General features: G+C 41.9%; 1 protein-coding gene across 1 annotated transcript in view; it reads right to left on the bottom strand.

Moving 5' to 3' along the window:
- The window catches only part of LOC111963409 (sprouty-related, EVH1 domain-containing protein 1), a 92,075-nt gene extending 77,248 nt beyond the window's left edge, over positions 1 to 14,827 (bottom strand). The window contains exon 1 of the mRNA XM_023986829.2: positions 14,154 to 14,827. Coding sequence (XP_023842597.1) covers positions 14,154 to 14,182 — 29 coding nt within the window. The 5' untranslated portion in view covers positions 14,183 to 14,827. The remainder of the gene's footprint in view (positions 1 to 14,153) is intronic.
- Between the last annotated feature and the right edge of the window lie 5,970 nt (positions 14,828 to 20,797).

Genomic DNA, 20,797 nt, shown 5'->3' with positions numbered 1-20,797 from the left:
CACCCACAGTGATTGATTGACAGGTCTGAAACCCTACCATGTGACACAAACATCCTTGATTTGACAGGCCAAACTGTTAAAGGGATAGTTGACCAAAATTACATATTGGTTTCATTACCRTAAGTGTACACAGCAGCAGAGCCCCAAAAAATACATAATTTGAAGACCAAACATAATTGTGGTAATTCATACCTTGCAGTAAAACTGGAGATATGGGAGGTAAAGTCATTAAAGTAGTCCATAACTTAGCTGTGTATTTCAGATGGAATTATGGGCATTAGAATGTACCAGAGGTCACCAAGAGCTCATTCTGGAATTGTTTTTTCCTCAGGGGGCATGCCTCCCGGACCCCCACCGCCCAGAACTACCTGGCTGGCTACTTTTTCTATTCGGCTGACAACTCCATGTACTTGRGGAAAACACTGCTAAACCAGCTCAACTTCACCAAACTAGGCTATACATTACACACACCACCACAGTACACACACCACCACAGTACAAGCCACCCAAACACACAGCAGGAACAGCAACATAAAGGGCTGTAGGCTAGGGCTGTACTTGAGAGCACGTGCTGGCCAGGCCTGCGCCCAGAGGGCCTGGCGGCTTCAGTGTGTGGTGGCGAAGGGGGATCCTGGAACAACCATTTCCTGGCCTAACAAAGTGTCCGTTTGTCTGTGGCTCTGGACCGTGGCTCACAGATCTCCAGCATGCCATCATGCTCTGCTTCTGCCTCAGCCCCTGGGGGGAGAGGAGGAGGAGGCCTGAAAGTAAGACAGGAGTGGGACGATGTGAGAGTAGGAGTGGGACGATGTGGCCTGAGCCCTGGGTGATCGCCWAYMRKCCCRCCCCRCCRTTCCCCCCCCMCCCRCCCTCCCCTCCCACCCATCACCCTCTACGGCTGCCTCTCTACACAATGGCTGCTTCTCTGCTGAAATTTCACGTTACTGGATCCCAGGCCTGGAGTTTTGTGCTCTCACAATGCCCAGGCAATGGAACATGCTGCAGGAGAGACACACTCTGCAAGCTAAAGGCTGGAAAACCGTTCCTCTTTTCATTAGCATTAGAAAAAGGGGAGACCTCTCCACCACTCCCCCTTGTACCTAAAGCGGAGGAAGGCCGTCAAGCCCCAGCAGCCCACTTTGGGTTTAAGATTTAAAATAAACAAGTCATTTGGAAATTAAACACAAGCTACCCCTCCCAATCTGATTCTTTAGATTATCCTTCCGCAGAGTGGGAACGGAACCGCTAGCAGAGGAGAGAAAACATTTAGAGAATGTATTTTTTTCACTAGCATGGACTCTTTTTTTATGGCCGAATCATCTGGATACCTTCTTCCATGCAAACTGAGTAACTGCATCAAGGTCGAATATACGCTAACACACACATATCTTCACATTTCCAAAAGAACATTGGCTACTGTTTAAATGTTTTACAAATACACAACAGGCATGGAGACCCAAAACAAAACACCAACACAACCTTTCGGATGCTGGACAAATGCCAGAACCCAACCATGGAATTTCACAATTTTAGTCATTTAGCAGACGCCCTTATCGAGAGCGACTTACAGTAGTAGCAAAAGTCCATACAGTTTCATTCTGGTCTCCCGTGGGAATCGAACCCACAACCCTGGCGTTGCAAGTGCCATGCTCTAAAGGGTTCTATGTACAGCAAGTATTAGGGGTAGTTAACGATGAACCTAGCTATCCTGAAATGCACCATGCCTTCCGTACAAGAGCAAAAATACCCAACAAGATGGCTATCCTACATATCCTAGCCTATATAGAAGTATAACAAAGAAGAGAGAGACTGGTTGAAGAACAACCTTTAAGCTCTAATCACAGAAAAACTGATAGAAAATGTAAAAAGAAACTAAGAACTTATTTACATTGACTATTTATTTACATGTAAATAGAAACTAAGAACTTATTTACATTGACTAAAGTTCAAGTAGATTCTCAAGGAGGCGTCGGGGGAAAAAAATACAGAATAGACGTATTGCTGTAATGTAGGCCTAAAACTAGGGTTGCAAAGGGTCAGAAAATGTCCGGTAAAATTCCAGAATTTTTCCATGTGAAGTGTATCCCAGTTTCTGTGGGATACAAGGCAATTCTAGGTCTTGTGGCATATTTTGGTTAAACTATCCCAAATTCAATGGAATTGCAACGCTCTGCATGCACAGTGCATTCTTCCATCACATGTACAGCTGATTCTCAAGATCTTGCACACTAATGAGATGCTATTGAGCCCACACTACTACACTGTCTGAGCCAAGGACCACATCCTTTCTGGTAAGTTTTGATTACAATACTGGGTGGGGTAAATATATTTTATATGACATACATGATTTTTTGTTAACTAGTAAATAGTATCGTACAGGAAAGTGTTTAAATCATTTCTACCTTGTTAATCATTTCTGCTAGTTAGTTTTTGCTACCATGTGTGTTTTAGCTTGCTTGAGCCTGCTAACTGAGTGTAAATTCACCTGTTTCCATACATGTTTCATTTTAAAACATGTATCTTACAAAGGAGTTGTTTAATCTAACTGCTTAACTATTTATCTGTACATGGAATTTTTTTACTCCTTTTTTTCTAATCTTTACAGGAAAATGCCACGGGCACTATCTGATGTGTGGAGACATTTCACTGCACCTAATGTAGAAGGAAAAGCTGTGTACATTTGCAAATACTGTGCCAAATCATATGTGAAGAATGCAACAAAGATGCAGAATCATCTGGCCAAATGCATAAAATTCCTTCAGCGCTCACAASCAACCTCTGACAAAAGTCCCTATACTTCTAATAGAGGTGAAAATTATGAATGTGACACCTTATCGATAACAACAGCTCATGGTCCTCCTGGAATCAGAAGTTTTATGGACTCAATGGAGGAACGTAGTCAGAGAAATGCTGATGAATGTCTTGCTCTAGCTGTGTATGCAACTGGTTCACCTCTGATGCTCACAGGCAATGTGTATTGGAAGAGATTTCTGAATGTTCTTCGCCCAGCATACACCCCTCCAACCAGACATGCTTCATCTCCTCATTTGCTGGATGCAGAGTTCAACAGAGTTTAAGTGAAGGTCAAGCAAATCATTGTGAAAGCAGACTATTGCAATCATCTCTGATGGGAGGGCAAGGAATAATTAAAACTACATCTCCACCCCTCAACCAGAATTCTACAAGAGCACAGACACAAGGGACAACAGACACATCGGTCTCTACTTTGCAAATGAGCTGAAGCCAGTCATCAATGACCTTGGACCACTGAAAGTATTTGCACTGGTGACAGACAATGCTGCGAACATGAAGGCTGCTTGGTCTAAAGTGGAGGAGTCCTACCCTCACATCACACCCATTGGCTGTGCTGCTCATGCATTGAATCTGCTCTTCAAGGACATCATGGCACTGAAAACAATGGATACACACTACAAGAGAGCCAAGGAAATGGTTAGGTATATGAAGGGTCATCAAGTTATAGCAGCAAATCTACCTCGCCAAGCAAAGTGAGAAGAATAAGAGCACCACATWGAAGCTGCCCAGCAACACCCGTTGGGGTGTCGTAGTCATCATGTTTGACAGTCTCCTAGAGGGGAAGGAGTCTCTCCAAGAAATGGCCATATCACAGTCTGCCGATATGGACAGCCCCATCAAGAGGATCCTCCTGCATGATGTATTTTGGGAGAGAGTGGTAAGCAGCCTGAAACCTATAGCAGTAGCCATTGCACTGATTGAGGGAGACAATGCCATATTGTTTGATGTTCAGACTGCTTGCAGATGTAAGAGAAGAAATCCATACTGCRCTGCCCACTTCACTGTTMCTRCAAGCAGAGGATACAATCCAGGTGTGCAAAGTTTTTAGAGACTTACCCAGAAAGACTCACAGCTGTAATCGCTGCCAAAAGTGATTCTAACATGTATTGACTTAGGGYTGTGAATACTTATAATTTTCAATACACTTGCATAATTTAATAAAAATGTTTTCACTTTATCATTATGGGGTAGTGTGTGTAGATGGGTGAGTAAATAACGATTTAATCCATTTTGAAATCAGGCTGAAACCACATGGAAAGTCAAGAGCTAAGAATACTTTCTGAAGGCACTGTATACATTGCATTCGGGAAATASTCAGACCCCTTGACTTTTTCACATCGTTACATTACAGCCTTATTAGAAAATGGATTAAATAAATGCCTAATCAATCAACACATAATACCCCATAATGACAAAGCGTTGAAACAGGTTTTTTGAAATGTTTGCACATTTTTTTATTTTTTTTAAAACAAACAGAAATACCTTATTTACATAAGTATTCAGATGCTTTGCTATGAGACTCAAAATTGAACTCCAGTGCATCCGGTTTCCATTGATCATCCTTTAGATGTTTCTACAACTTGGAGTGCACCTGTGGTAAATTCAATTAATTGGACATGATTTGGAAAGGCACACACAGGTCTATATAAAGGTCCCACAGTTGACAGTGCATGTCAGAGCAAAAACCGAAGGAATTTAAGGAATTGTCCAAAGAACTCCCGAGACAGGATTGTGTTGAGTCACAAATCTGTGTAAGGGTACCAAAAKATTTCTGCAGCATTGAAGGTCCCCAAGAACACAGTGGCCTCCATCATTCTTAAATTGAAGAAATTGGAAGCACCAAGACTCTTCCTAGAGCTGAACACCCGACCAAACTGAGCAAACGGGGGAGAAGGGCCTTAGTCGGGGAGGTGACCAAGAACCCGATGGTCACTCTGACAGAGCTCTAGAGTTCCTCTGTGGAGATGGGAGAACCTTACAGAAGGACAATCATCTCTGCAGCACTCCACCAATCAGTTCTCTATGGTAGAGTGGCCAGACGGAAGCCACTCCTCAGTAAAAGGCACATGACATCCCGCTTGGAGTTTGCCAAAAGGCACCTGAAGGACTCTCGGCCCATGAGAAACAAGATTCTCTGGTCTGATGAAACCAAGATTGAACTCCTTGGCCTGAATGCCAAGCGTCACATGTGGAGGAAACCTGGCACCATCCCCATGGTGAAGCATGGTGGTGGCAGAATCATGCTGTGGGAATGTTTTTCAGCAGCAGGGACTGGGAGACTAGTCAGGATCGAGGGGAGAAAATGAACAGAGGAAAGTACAGAGAGATCCTTGATGAAGTCCTGAGTGCCCTGGTGCAGGTTCTCTAAGACAACACAGGAGTGGCATTGGGAAAAGTCTCGGAATGTCCTTGAGTGGCCCAGCCAGAGCCTGGACAAGATCGAACATCTCTGGAGACCTGAAAATAGCTGTGCAGCAACGCTCCCCATCCAACCTGACAGAGCTTGAGAGGATCTGCAGAGAAGAATGGGAGAAACTCCCCAAATGCAGGTGTGCCAAGGTTATAGAGTTATACCCAAGAAGTCTCAAGTCTGTAATCACTGCCAAAAGGTGCAGTAAATGTGATTTCAGTTTATTTTTAATACATTTGCGGAAAAAATATTTAAAAAAACAGTTTTTGCTTTGTCATTATGGGGTATTGTGTGTAGATTGATGAGGAAATTTTAGAAAAAGGCTGTAACGTAACAAAATGTGGAAAATGTCAAGGGGTCTCAATACTTTCCGAAGGCACTGTATCCCATGTAATGACTTGCATTATAGGATAAAACGAAGCCTGGTTAGTTGAGGTAATTATCTTAAATTGTAATATATTCTAACTGAACAAAAATATAAATGCAACATGTAAAGTGTTGGTCCCACGTTTCATGAGCTGAAATAAAAGATCCCATACACACAAAAAGCCTCTCAAATTTTGTGCACAAATTTGCTCGCATCCCTGTTAGTGAGCATTTCACGTTTGCCAAGATAATCCATCCACCTGACATGTGTGGCATATCAAGGTGATTAAACAGCATGATCATTACACAGGTTCACCTTGTGCTGGGGACAATAAAAGGCCACTCTAAAATGTGCAATTTTGTCACACAACGCCACAGATGTCTCAAGTTGAGGGAGCATGCATTGGCATGCTGACTGCTGGAATGTCCACCAGAGCTGTTGCCAGAGAATAGAAAGTTAATTTCTCTACTATAAGATGCTTCCAACGCTGTTTTAGAGAATTTGGCAATATGTCCAAATTGGCCTCACAACCGCAGACCACGTATAACCACGCCAGCCCAGGCTCTCCGCATCCGGCTTCTTCACCTGCGGGATGGTCTGAGACCAGCCACCTGATGAAGCTGTAGGTTTGCACCACCAAAGAATTTGTCAGAAACAGGTTCAGCAAAGCGCATCTGCGTGCTTCTCGTCCTCACCAGGGTCTTGACCTGACTGCAGGTCGGCGTCGTAACGGACTTCTGTGTTATTGTCTGACTCCTGTAATTTGAGTTTGCAAATGGGAAGATAAACCCTCTTAAAATGGTCTGCACATGTGTGAATTGGTGTATCATGTTGTATTATTGAAGTACTGTAGGTCTAATGGWTAAGATGAGAAGATGCTCGCATAGCATTCTGTGAGATTTACAATACTAGAGGTGGGCAGAGAGAACATATTGTCGCTGAAGCCACGGTAAGTGTAGCTAATGTGAACACCGGTGCTGGTAACAAGTCTAGTAAATCTGAACGGGCACTAAAGCACCATGCCAAGCTACTCCAGCAATGTTTCTGTAACAATGATTTTATGCCTCACACCAATGCTAACCAACCTCATTACATGTTTGGGCCTGTAACACCAACGACAGTGTTCTGGGTACCCCAGCACCGGTGTACTGAAATAAATCAAAAGAATCCCATATGTGTATCAAAAGCCCCAAAACTATTCTCAAACATCAAAGCACCACATATTGAGATGATCATAATTAAAACTGCAAGCATTTGGCAAATTAAAACCTTGCACTCACCATTACGGGAAAAAGAGGAATGGCAAATTTGGACTGCTACGGCYTCTACGGGCGGCTTTGATGTGAAAGTAGTCTTTGGAGACCCTGCTTCTAATTGCAATAGTTACTGCAGAATCTCAGATTTAAGACTGGGGAGTGCTAGGAACGGGTACGAGGACAAGGCTGAGAAGAAGCAAGACCTCATTACAAGGAATGCACCATGCTGTAAAGAAGCCATCATCCATCCACCATGGTTGTTAACAAATGACAGAAATGGCGCATTAGTATGCTGTAAACTATCCCTGTAATCCACACTGTTGTTAAAGCATCACAACCACAGCATACTATTAAAAAATATTCACATTGTGGCGAGTTGTAAAGAAACCATCAAACTAGACTACTGTACTGCCCATTACAATCTAGCACGCTGTAAAGAACTGCGTTGAAAAGTGTTCTAGCTAGAAGACCTTGTGAGAAACACTTCACAGGTGTAGGCTACACATTTGAGAAGTGGCTTCTCATAAAAAGTCAGGTTCAATTCCTAAAAATGGCTAATAAGATGACTCAACAGATGAGCATAAATTTCCCTATAATAGGCGACATACCCGGTCAAACGTTTGGTTCATAAAAGATTCCTTCTATAAAATGAAGTTATGTTTGCTTAAATCCCCTCATCTAGCRTATACCTACTTATATGTTATAGACACAAACTAGACAAGCATGTACACATGCGAATACACTCACAGGCCCCAACTCCTTCCTGTTTTCAAAGAGTTTGGAAACTCAATCAAAAGACAAGGTTTTGTATTTACATCTGTGCCCTTTTGTCAGTGGTCTTGCAGGAAAGAACCATCTTACCTCAGCTGCAGCAGCTCCCAGCAAAGCCTTCATGCAGCAGCAGCAGCACAACTGAAAACAATACATACAATTTTGATGTTTTACTGCTCAAAGAATTTCGTAGAAGCATATGGCCAGGGCACACCAGAGAGCTCCTTGAAAAAAAGACATCACTATACATCTGGTGACAAAAAGAAACGGGGAGGATTTTTTAGCCTGGTCTAATACGACACAGCATAGCCTAGCATTTTCAAAGGAAACATGGGCATTGCATACGCATTAACATTTTGTCTTTATTGTTGAGACAGTCAACTAAATAGGTACAGTGCTGTTTTAAAGAATGAGAAAAAAAATGTATTACTATCCAAATACACTGATGATATTTACTAGTTTAGGTCTGCTCCTAAAATACTTTTAAGAGGAAATGAGAATTACAATAGGGAAGTTGCTCGGGTTTAAKATATACCGAATCGTAACTCTGGCCATGGGAAGAGAAGAGCCAGAACACACTACATTCATACTGTACAGGGCCTGCTCAGTTGCACAGTAACACACTGTCAGTAACAAATCATCCCATTCATCCAGCCAGATTTATAGAGAAGTATTGTCATTCAAACAATACAACACCATCTAACAGAAAATCAGACTATAAATAGCCTGTACACAGGGTAATTTCACAGATTAAACAACTGCTCATCCTCCATTAGGCTTGGTACATGTAAAATCCCATAGAGAATAACAAAATACTGATGTGTGCATMAAACATTTTCAACCGTCTGACCTAAACTATTTGCAGGACAGACATCCCAGCTCATAAAGTTACACTAGTAACTCAAAAAAGCTACTCAGTTTGCTGCAAGCACAAAACAAATATTAGACAGATCCAAGAGGGGATTCTCTGCTGTTACCAAACAATGATTTATTTTGGAAGAAGCTAACCACTTAGCTAACTAGCTACTAAACTGGCAAACCAAATCCACAACTGCAGAGCATTTAGAACATTTTACACATCCTTAGCATGCTAGTACTGGAAGCCTATGGGCAACGCTAGTAGGCATTAGCTAATGAAACTCCCTTCATACTGGACACAGAGACAAAAATGGTATCCACAAGTTCATCTTACTCTGGTGAAGTAGATAAAGGGCATCATAGCCAAACTCCCAAACTTTATAATGAAACATTTTGTGACAGGTGAAATGAAGAATGSGTTTGTCTTTATCTCTTAACATATTGCACCGGATGACTGCATGTATTTACTTAAAAAGTAGATACAAATATTAAAATGTATTTAAACAACTTCAAAATAAATAGTTAACGATAGAGAAACTATCCCGTGGCCATTTTCAAATACCCCGGGTATATATGGTATACCGCCCAAGCCTATCCTCCATAGCTAATTATCATATGTTAAGAATAGGTAAAGAAAAAAAGGAGAAATTATGACGTTGCGGAAGGGAAAATACATTTTCTGACATTTGGCAAAAGATATATCTTGAGATAAGTGGGAGCAAGAATCAATGATCGTTTGACAACCTACTAGACCAGCCTGCTGATACAGTTAAAAAAAGAACAATGCGCTCTGACTCAATCCAAAGTCAGGTTGTTAGCCTATGTAAGACCAAAACTTCCTTCATACATTTTATTTGCACAGATGACAAGTTCCAATTCAATCAATACAGAGCAGTGGCCAGAAACTATCGAAGGGCTAATTCCCAAAAAGAATACAGAAGCAAAACTACAGACAACTCTGAGGACCTCTAAAGCCTTTGACTACCCACTTCACACTAGGCTTGGGCGGAATACCGCATATGCCATATACCGGGGTATTTAGAAAATGCCACGAGATGGTTTTTCCAATACCATCAAAACTATTTGTAGTTTCCATAAATTGGAAAATGTGTTGCTACTTTGGAAGTTAATACCTGCAGTCAACTTGTGCAATACATTGAGAGATGAAGCATATTGCTTTCTTCCCTTCACCAGTCACGTTATGAAGCTTACCCTAGTTCCCCAAAACAGTTGAGCCAGACACGTGTTCGTTGTAAAGAGCACAACGGGAGAAAGCATTCTATGTACATTCAATACAAAAGTTGTATATAGAGTACAAGTCAAAAGTTTGGACACACCTACTCATTCAAGGGTCTTTATTTTTTTACTATTTTCTACATTGTAGAATAAATGACATCAAAACAAAATAACAAATATGGAATCATGTAGAACCAAAAAAGTGTTACACAAACCAAAATATATTTTATATTCTTCAAAAGTAGCCACCCTTTGCCTTGATGACAGCTTTGCACACGCTTGTCATTCTCTCAACCAGCTTCATGAGGAATCCTTTTCCAACAATCTTGAAGGAGTTCCCACATATGCTGAGCAGTTGTTGGCTACTTTTCAATCACTCTGGGGTGCAACTAATCCCAAACCATTTCAATTGGGTTGAGGTTGGGTCATTGTGCATGCCAGGTCATCTGATGCAGCTCTCCATTACTCTCCTTGGTCAAATAGCCCTTACACAGCCTGGAGATGTGTTGGMTCATTGTCCTGATGAAAAACAAATGTCAATCTCACTAAGTGCCAACCAGATGGGATGGAGTATCGCCCCTGAACGCTGTGGTAGCCATGCTGGTTAAGTTGGCATTGAATCCTAAATAAAATCACCAACAGTGTTACAGGCAAAGAACTCCCATACCATCACACCTCCTCCTCCATGCTTCACGGTGGGAACCACACATGCAGATATCATCRGTTCACCTACTCTGRGTCTCACAAAGACACGMCGGTTGGAACCAAAAATCTTACATTTGGACTCATCAGACCAAAGGACAAATTTCCACCGGTCTAATGTCCATTGCTTGTTTCTTGGCCCAAGCAAGTCTCTTCTTCTCATTGGTGTCCTTTAGTAGTGGTTTCTTTAGGGCTATCTTCTATATACCACCCCTACCTTATTACAACAAAACTGATTGACTCAAAAGCAATAAGGAAAGAAATTCGACAAACCCCCGTGTGTGCTATGCCAGTAATACCGTAAATCCCAGGATGGCAGAAGAACGGTGTGAAAATATGGATACCGCCCAAGCCTACTTCACACCAATTGGTATTTGAAACTTAGGCCTAGGAGGAGTGTGTAGGCCAAGGCTACATTCAGGCTTCAAAACTACAGGCGTGGCACATTTCCAGGAGGATTTACCCTAGTGTTTTACCGAAGGCTCAGACTTTTTTCCAGAACCAGCAACCTTTTGGTTACAGGCCCAACACTAACCGCTAGTCTACCTGCCGCCCTAAAACACTGGCTGCCCACTAATGTGGGGGTAAGTCTTGATGGAAAAGCACCAGTTGTGTTATGTAGGCTATTCATTTCCCCCATTCGACTGCTTCACCCGAAACACTAYCCTAAAGAGATTAACAAAACGTAGCCTACTAAACATTATTTCACAGAGTTCCACAGCACATAACCTGAGCAATTACCACCACCATAAATGACTAGCCGAACAGCTGAAGAAGCTATGCTCTGTCGTAAAGGCACAATACTCACATTCAATCAGTTGTTGTTTGTGGGAATTATTTTGGGAGAAGCCTGTCAGAGGAATGGAGCGAGGGGCAGGTGATAAGATCGTGACAGCCCACATTGACAGACAAATGCTGAGCTGTCAAATCAATCACACAGATAGGAAGAAGAGGAGTCCGAGAGGAATCACCTGACTGGCAAACTAGGCTAAACAGAAGACAGGACATCAATCCAAAACCATTAGACTAACCCTACTTATTTATTAATGACCTTACCAATGCCAGACATAAAATATGTAATTATTTTCCTGTGCTTCCTACTAGCATTTTTTCCCCTCCCCTCTGCTCCGTACACATGCTGCTCTTCCTTCAGGAAAGCATGCATCACAACTTTGTTCATTCATTTGCAGTTTCTTTCATTCATTTGCAGTTTCTCTCATTCACTTTCGCTTGTAAAATGTCCACACTCACTGAAAATGACATTCGGTAGCTACTACCTATGTTTGTATAACTTTATGAGCTGGATTTGCCATTCTTTGCCATTAGTTTATGTTTGTATTTGCTCATTGGCATTTAGCTAACAACGTGTGTGATTTTGCTATTTTGTTATCATATTGGGCTTTTTTAGCCCACCCTTGTTTACTATGTTTGTAATATCTTAAATCCCTGGATGGCAGAAGAACCTCATTAAAGACTACTTCTAAGCTCCCTCGTAAGGATATGTCTCCTGTAGTCCAAGACAGACACACCCTGGTTCTTCTACTTTCTCTGTGTGATTATTTTTTGCTTATCTGGAGGATTATGCTACCTTCTTCGACCACACACACACACAGAGTAGGCCATGTTAGGCCTAGCCCTTCCTCTTTTCAGTGTATCATGCAGACTGGATATTTAACATGGTGGTATGCATTTCACGTTCACAGCAAAAAATCTTTTAATAACCTGTACGAGTGTATCTTCGCGTGTGAGTGAGTAGCACACACATTCAACCACATTTTATTCATCACACAGCTTTGTGATCATTTGATGAAGCAACAAGCTGTAATGAATGATATATTACTATGCCCGTGATGCTAACAGAGAAGTGTGCAGAAACTCCCAACAAGACGACAATGTAACCTACTGAGCATCCCATTGTATTCACACACTTACGACTCACAACAATAAGTGTGTGGTTTAATGATTGTCCTTGGCTACTCATTGACATGGTTAACTTTAATGCTGTTTTGAGGAGAAACCGGAAGTCACACATTGCAATGGCTCGGTCATATGCTTTACAAGTACAAAACCTGATAGACCTTAACATTTGATACAATAGTGTAGCTCAAGTGTCAAAATGGCATCCAGTGACATTAAAAACATCTTGCTTCTTTGTGTGTTCTTTGTCATCAGATGCGTACGTTATGTACAACAGCTGCTAGACTGAGGGTAAATTCCAGCCAGCATAAATATAAAAATGGATCAGGCGGGGCTTACTGTTCTTTTCCCACCATCTTCCTTGATCTTCAATTGCATCATATGTTGGCCATCTTATGTGTTGTGCTGCTGCAGTCACTAGGAAGAACAAACGCAAAGCACCATACATCATGGTGCTTGCTTATGTAATATATTGAATATGAAACAACAATATGCCTACATTGCCTAGTTCAAGGACACAGAGTCCTTTTTCTCCCACTTTAAATCAATCAACCTGTTGTGTGCAAGCATGGGCATCTTTCGAAGACAAAAAAGATGGAAATGTCAGCATAGGAACAGATTTCAACCATCTAGAATCAAAAAAATATGGACGCCAATTTTGAGAGCATCAGAAGACTGCGATAAGAGCAAATCATCCTTGAATGATTTATTTGTTTTCAAATGAATGGATGTCTGTCATGTCTACATCCAGATTAAGCTCATCCCAAATCTTTGTGTGATCGCCAGTGAGTCGCGAGACACTGTACTGTACAGCGTACTGTGAATGGGCACCCAGGTACTCTTTATGAATGGAAGGGGTCACGTGACCGCAGCACCTCCCGAACAGATATTTCTCACTGACTGTCAACAAGCCACGCAAGAGATCAGCCCATTAAAACAATACGGATTTACAGCGACACAAAGGACCTTATTTCTATTCACATAACTGTTGCTTTCCGGGCGTAGCCCAGTCACATTTGGAACGTAATACGTCCATTAAAAAATATATATATATATGAATGGAGATTGTGATATGCAAATGAGTGCTATTGATAAAAAAATATGGCGTCTACTTTTGCAGCAACCAGTTTACAGCCACATTTCCATTGAAAAAAGAATAATATTGAGAGAATATACATTTTTAAAACCTCTACATTAACTAACAGAGTAACCTGCTATCAAATGTCAAGAAAACACTATTGTATAATATTGAATCTTATGACAATATAATTTTAGAGTAGGTACAGTAAGCATATAAGTATTCTTAAATCATACACTTAAACAAAATCTAGCCACAGTGATTGTAATAAATTACACGATTTAGTCACACATACAATCTAAAATATTAATAGATATTATCCAATTGCAGTCCAATCATAAGGTATTTTTCAAAGACAGTCTTGATGGAAACAACTATCATATATATTGCATTAATTATGAGGCTAATGTTAGAGTGGATTGTAATCCATTTTCTATACAGTCGTCAAAATTACATTTAACATCTGCCGTTGCCATAATAAGACGGTTTTATTTCTATTGCATTAAGTCCCAAAACACGTTGTTGTGATCATGGAAAACAAACCTAACAAAATAACCAAACCAAACAAAATAATTCAATAGTAACCTCATTTAAATATGAAAGTTCTCAAAATGGTATTTGTAGAACCAAGGATCATAGTGGAACAGAGTCATTTAGAATCGTGCAAATCATTGCAGTGAAGATTAGATACATGAAGGCAGAATTATCATCGCGTTCTAGAATGTGGGATAAAAATGTACTCACTCGTTTGGATTTGTTGAATCTTCGCTCATTTTTTCTCACGGGGATCCAAATCCTAGCAATAGCATCGAGGACGCAGTGACGGCGGGGAAATAAACCGCAAATATCACCATTTTCTTTCGCATAAAATCCCTAGATATTGTATAAAAGTTAATTGTCTTACAATGGCGCATGCATAACTGAGCTCTTTTAGGAAAACCAAGTAGCCTAGCTAATTTTGTAACTCAATTGCGAGGAGGAATGACAACCGATTATTAATTTGATTTTCCCTGGAAGTAAAATCCAACCACAACAAAATGCACATCTTCGTCATCCTCTTCGGTAAAATGAAATCCAATGCGTTCAGAAGCTAAAAAGTGTACAAAATAAAACCGACATTTGGCACGTTATTAGTGGCTAGCTTTCGAGCATTCCCCTCTCCAACTTTAGGTCCAGGACAACACTTAAAAAGCGCTGGTTGGTCCGTCAATGTGTCGGTGTACGTTGAATTATAGCCTCCACAGCTAGAAAAAGGTACAACATAATTTATATTAAGAAATTGAAATACAAAAGGCAAATACAGTGAGTTACATTTTCCCCAAGAAGTTGTTGGACATCTGCTTTAATCGAACTCCATTTTCAACTCGAGCAATGAACATCGGAAAACTGGGCGGAAGCGTCGACCACCAGTTTTACAATGAAATCCTTCCGCGTGGCTGCAAAAAAATACATATGATATGTCAAAGGATTCTCAACTATAAATTCTATTGCTTACATCAACTCTAACCATATGTGAGAAAAATGTGAGAAAATATGCTTGTGTCATTAGGCATATATTCGGATTATTTATATCCAAAATTGACCTAAAGTAGTCCCTGCACTTCCCAATAGAAGTTTCCCTTCAATCACGCAGTGATACAGAAAAAGGAAGCGTCTGTGTGATAGCACGAAAAAATAAAAAATCATCTGTGAGAAGGATTGTGTATGTGATACCACCATCAATAGGCTATCATGTCTAGATTATGTTGGTGTGGGTTACATTTCGTGCCTTTAGCGTCACAGAAAACAACTGCTTTCATACTGGAAGACTAGTGCTATAAAATGGAGGAGATTGTATAGACATATGAGCCGAATACATGGGGCAGCACGTGGAATTACATCAGATTCCACTTAATGATTTAAAATAACAGAGAACGAAGGCTACAGCTGTATTCTTCAATCGTTTTCTCATTCATTGGTTGTAGGCTTCATCTCAAGAGTAGGTCTGAGGCCAGATATGTGAATGATGATGAATGTAATTTGTTTGAATTCCAGAAAATTATTGTTTCATGTTGACATCAACATGATGGGAAGTGTTAAAAAGAATCCAGAAAATTATATTGTATCTGCAGTGACTTTTTGATCCGGCCAGGTAAATGAGTAATCTTCAATATATTTGCTTCGGGACAGAATATCCGTTTTGACCGTCTTCTTGGATGCACAAGGTGATACTAATAGACAACAATATAAACATGATTGCGATCGAAATTACATTTGAAGACAGAGAATAAAGTTAGCCAATTATTTTTGCCTTTCACAGCCATAGCTTTATAAAATAATAGATTATTTTATAAAATTACATTAACCAGCAAGTGTAAGTAAACCTTTGAAAAACACTACCCACTCATGTTCACAGATCCTTAACTTTATTATGATTATTGTATTGTTCTAACTACGTGTTTCTCCAAAAGATAGTGTGAATGTAGTATATCGTGCTATTACATTGTCATTCTGCAAACAACCATTGGARATTTTTATTTTGTGACATAAAGACAGCCAGAAAACAAAAGCAATACCAATTGACAATTTAACCCCAAATTCATATGATATGCATTCATCTTATTCACTCCTGTGAGATGTCATATGCCATGAGATACCAATGGGGTGGTTATATAAGACTTTAACGCTATTGGATTTCTGTGCTGTCTGGAATAGCGAGAAATCGGGCTAAATGATTCTGCCCGGTTGTCATAGTGACAGTATGTTGTGTGAGAAGTTTCTTTGTATTTCACTGACTCCCATACAGCTTGTTTTATACAGCTGTTATTTAAGGCTGTGGCACAAACTGTAGTCGTCAATAGTTACCACAGCCACAAAGTCATACTTTTGGCTAAATCCCGCCTATTTCTACAATTTCTCTTCTTAAAGTTAGATTTTATACCTAACCCTAAATTTAACCACACTGCTAACTTTATACCTAACATTAACCTTAAATTAAGACAACAACAAAAAATTGCTGCTGATATTCTTGGAACAAGTTATTTTTAATTTATTTACAAAAAAATCAATATGGTTCAGACTCAACTGCCATGTTATTTGCAGTCTTATAAGCATGTTGATGTCACCAAACAGACCTTTGTGGCAATGGGTTTATAAAATGTATTCAATTTGAAAAGTAGGTTACAGTAGTACACTTTTCACCCCTCCTTTAATAGAATTGAGTGTCCTCATGTTTAGGCTTAGGTCCACAAGCGCAAATAAAGTGTCCCTTGTTTCATTTGAGCAGTAAAACAATGACCATCTTTGAATTTCTCCTCTAGCATTGCCTCTATACTTTGGAGGACTATTCAGAGTTCAGGAAGTCAGTTTGTTTTCTCATCTCACAAATATGGATGGCCTAATGCATTTCCTGTGTTGTTCACACACAACATAGTGTACAGAGCACAAGGGCAACAGGATGTTTAGCTCAAAGGGAAAAGCCTCATTGCGCTATTTCCCTCACATAGAGCAATCAGGGTACCCGTTAAAGGAGATATATAACATAATGAATCAATATGATTTTCAATGGTGACCTCAATACCTGAAGATTAGATCTAGAGCAGTGTTACCTACTCAAGTTTTAAGGGAGCAACGACTCATAGTATTTTATAAACACATATCATAGATGCAGTAGATTAAGTAACTCACTCACATACTGCAAGAATGCACACCAACATTGAAAACATTCCAAGGAAAGTAAGTTATAAAAGTCAGGATGGTGTAAAGCAGGACACACATTGACACACACAGCTTAGGGACACAACGTATCTACTGAAGGAAGATGAAGTTGCTCAAGGTGTAACGTCCAAACTAAGTTGCGTTCTATTCAAAGCAGCACCGGTTTCTAGCTCTCATGCATGACCACAATCAGGTGACGACCTCAAACTCAAGTGATCACTAGCGTAAGCAGCAGAGTGATCTAGAGTACACAGTCAACCTCCGGTCACAAGTGAAGGGAAGTGAAGGTCCCTCTTTGTATGAACATTATGGAGAGAACAGGATGTGTGTGTACATCATCAGACATTCAGTCTGTGAGACCTCTTAGAGCCCATAGTCAGTAAGGTAAACAACAACTCCTAAAGACACTAATCTAAGGATCCTCTGCCTTTTTATCTACATTGTGTCCCTCCCTCTCTTGTTTATTTGATTTAAGCCACACCGGTTTGGTTCCCTTTATGTTCCTGTTGATGTTGTTGATTCCTGTTTCCCAATAGCATACCTGTGGTGGAGCAACTCTGTTCCCCTCAACCCATTCTTAAATCTGCAGATCTCCCCTTCAGTTTGCCATCTAACCAGACAATGTACTAGCCTAGTGTAAGGGCTTGGCCTGTGTCCAACTCAATAGAGAGGAGGGGCTTTAAACCAGAGGTGCTGTTTAAAGGGCTGCGAGCTGAACACAACAATGCATACCTATGATTAGTGCGGGCATGGCCTCGGAAGCCTGTGGCAGCCAGGCATGCTAATTGCTCTGTGGCCGGCGGAAAAGGTGTAGCTGTTCCAAGGAGAGGAAGTGCAAAGCCTTCAGGCATGTTTGACTACTGCCTATGTACAGTTAAAGTCGGAAGTTTATATATACTTAGGTTGGAGTCATTAAAACTCATTTTTCAACCATTTAAACTCGTTTTTCAACCACTCCACATATTTCTTGTGAAACAAACTATAGTTTTGGCAAGTCAGTTAGGACATCTACTTTGTGCATGACACAAGTCATTTTTTGTTTACAGACAGATTATTTCACTTATAATTCACTGTATCACAATTCCAGTGGGTCAGAAGTTTACATACACTAAGTTGACTGTGCCTTTAAACAGCTTGGAAAATTCCAGAAAATTATGTAATGGCTTTAGAAGCTTCTGTTAGGCTAATTGACATCATTTGAGTCAATTGGAGGTGTACCTGTGGATGTATTTCAAGGCCTACCTTCAAACTCAGTGCCTCTTTGCTTGACATCATGGGAAAATCAAAAGAAATCAGCCAAGACCTCAGAAAAAAAATGTAGACCTCCGCAAGTCTGGTTCATCCTTGGGAGCAATTTCCAAACACCTGAAGGTACCACGTTCATTAGTACAAACAGTAGTACGCAAGTATAAATACCATGGGACTACGCAACCGTCATACCACTCAGGAAGGAGACGCGTTCTGTCTCCTAGAGATGAACGTACTTTGGTGCGAATTGTGCAAATCAATCCCAGAACAACGGCAAAGGATCTTGTAAAGATGCTGGAGAAAACAGATACAAAATTATAGAACATTTGTTGGCAGAACTGAAAAAGTGTGTGCGAGCAAGGAGGCCTAAAAACCTGACTCAGTTACACCAGCTCTGTCAGGAGGAATGGGCCAAAATTCACCCAACTTATTGTGGGAAGCTTGTGGAAGGCTACCCGAAACGTTTGACCCAAGTTAAACAATTATAAAGGCAATGCTACCAAATACTAATTGAGTGAATGTAAACTTCTGTCACGATCGTTATAATGAGTGGACCAAAGCGTAGTGTGATCTGGGTTCCACATCTTTTTATTACTAGGTGAAACTCACAGCAAAACAAAAACAATAAATCTCAAAATGAAACGTGAAGCTAACAATAGTGCTAACAGGCAACTATCCATAGTCAAGATCCCACAAAGCACAAAGGGGAAATGGCTGGCTAAATATGATCCCCAATCAGAGACAACGGCAAACAGCTGACTCTGATTGGGAACCATACCTGGCCAACATAGAAACATAATCCCCTAGATGACCCACCCTAGTCTATGGTCAGGGCGTGACAGTACCCCCCCCCCCCAAAGGTGCGGACTCCGACCGCAAAACCTGACTCAATAGGGGAGGGTCCGGGTGGGCATCTACGATGGATGACGTAGGGCGTCGGGGGCGGCTCCGGTGCGGAGCGCATCGCCGGAAGCTCCGGACCGTGGATCGTCGCCAGAGGCCCCGGACCGTGGATCGTCGCCGGAGGCCACGGACCGTGGATTGTCGCCGGAGGCCCCGGACCGTGGATCGTCGCCGGAGGCCCCGGACCGTGGATCGTCGCCGGAGGCACCGGACCGTGGATCGTCGCCGGAGGCTCCGGACCGTGGATCGTCGCCGGAGGAGCCGGACCGTGGGTCGTCGCCGGGGACTCCAACCGTGGATCGTCGCCGGGGACTCCGGACCGTAGATCGTCGCCGGGGACTCCGGACCGTGGTTCGTCGCCGGGGACTCTAGACCGTGGTTCGTCGCCGGAGGCTCCGGACCGTAGATCGTCGCCGGAGGCTCCGAACTGAGAACCCCCGCCGGAGGCTCCAGACCGCAGACCGTCGCTGGAGGCTCCGGACCGCTGACCGTCGCTGGAGGTTCCGGACCGTGGACCGTCTCAGGAGGTTCCGGACTGTGAAACGTCGCCGGAAGCTCCGGACTGGGAACTGTCGCCGGAAGCTTGGTACGTGGGGCCGGCACTGCACTCAGGGCGAGTGCGGTGAAGAGGCACAGGACGTACTGGACTGTGGAGGCACACTGGAGGCCTGATGCGTGGAGCCGGTACAGGTGGCACCGGGCTGGTGACACGCACCTCAGGGCGAGTGCGGGGAGGAGGCACAGGACGTACTGGACTGTAGAGGTGCACTGGAGGCCTGAAGCGTGGGGCCGGTACAGGTGGCACCGGGCTGGTGACACGCACTTCAGGGCGAGTGCGAGGAGCAGGAACAGGACGGACCTGACTGGGAAAGCGCACTTGAGGGAGAGTGCGAGGAGCAGGAACAGGGCTGTGGAATGGGAATGTGATGAAAGAAATAAAAGCTGAAAGAAATCATTCTCTCTACTATTATTCTGACATTTCGCATAGCTAAAAGAAAGTGGTGATCTTAACTGACCTAAGACATGGAGTTTTTACTAGGATTAAATGTCAGGAATTGTGAAAAACTGAGTTTAAATGTTTTTGGCTAAGGTGTATGTAAACTTCCGAATTCAACTGTATGTAGGACTGCCTGTGGGACTGCCTGTGGGACTTTTTTAACCGAACGTGACTAAAACTGGTTTAGTGTAGACAAAGACAACACTGCATGGTAATATTGAGGTACCTTTTAGGTACATTAGTAGTGACATGTGACTATGAGTTCATGTGTTGGACCTGTTGTTGAGCCTCTAATGGGAGTGTGCTTATCCAGGGAATGTGCCAGTTAGAGGATCTGGTTAAATGGATGTGTAAAGTGTGTCAACAGTGTCATGCTTAGGAATTATACACATGACAAGGATGTATAATATCTGAAAAAAAGTATGTGGACACCTGCTCGTCTAACATCTCATTCCAAAATCATGGGCATTAATTTGGAGTTGGTCCCCCCTTTGCTGCTAGAGTATAACTCTCCTGGGAAGGCTTTCCACTAGATGTAGGAACA

Source organism: Salvelinus sp. IW2-2015, linkage group LG4q.2 (assembly GCF_002910315.2).
Source record: "Salvelinus sp. IW2-2015 linkage group LG4q.2, ASM291031v2, whole genome shotgun sequence".
NCBI classification, from domain to species: domain Eukaryota; kingdom Metazoa; phylum Chordata; class Actinopteri; order Salmoniformes; family Salmonidae; genus Salvelinus; species Salvelinus sp. IW2-2015.
The sequence above is the reverse complement of the archived record's forward strand: the minus strand, read 5'-3'. Positions and strand labels throughout refer to the sequence as shown.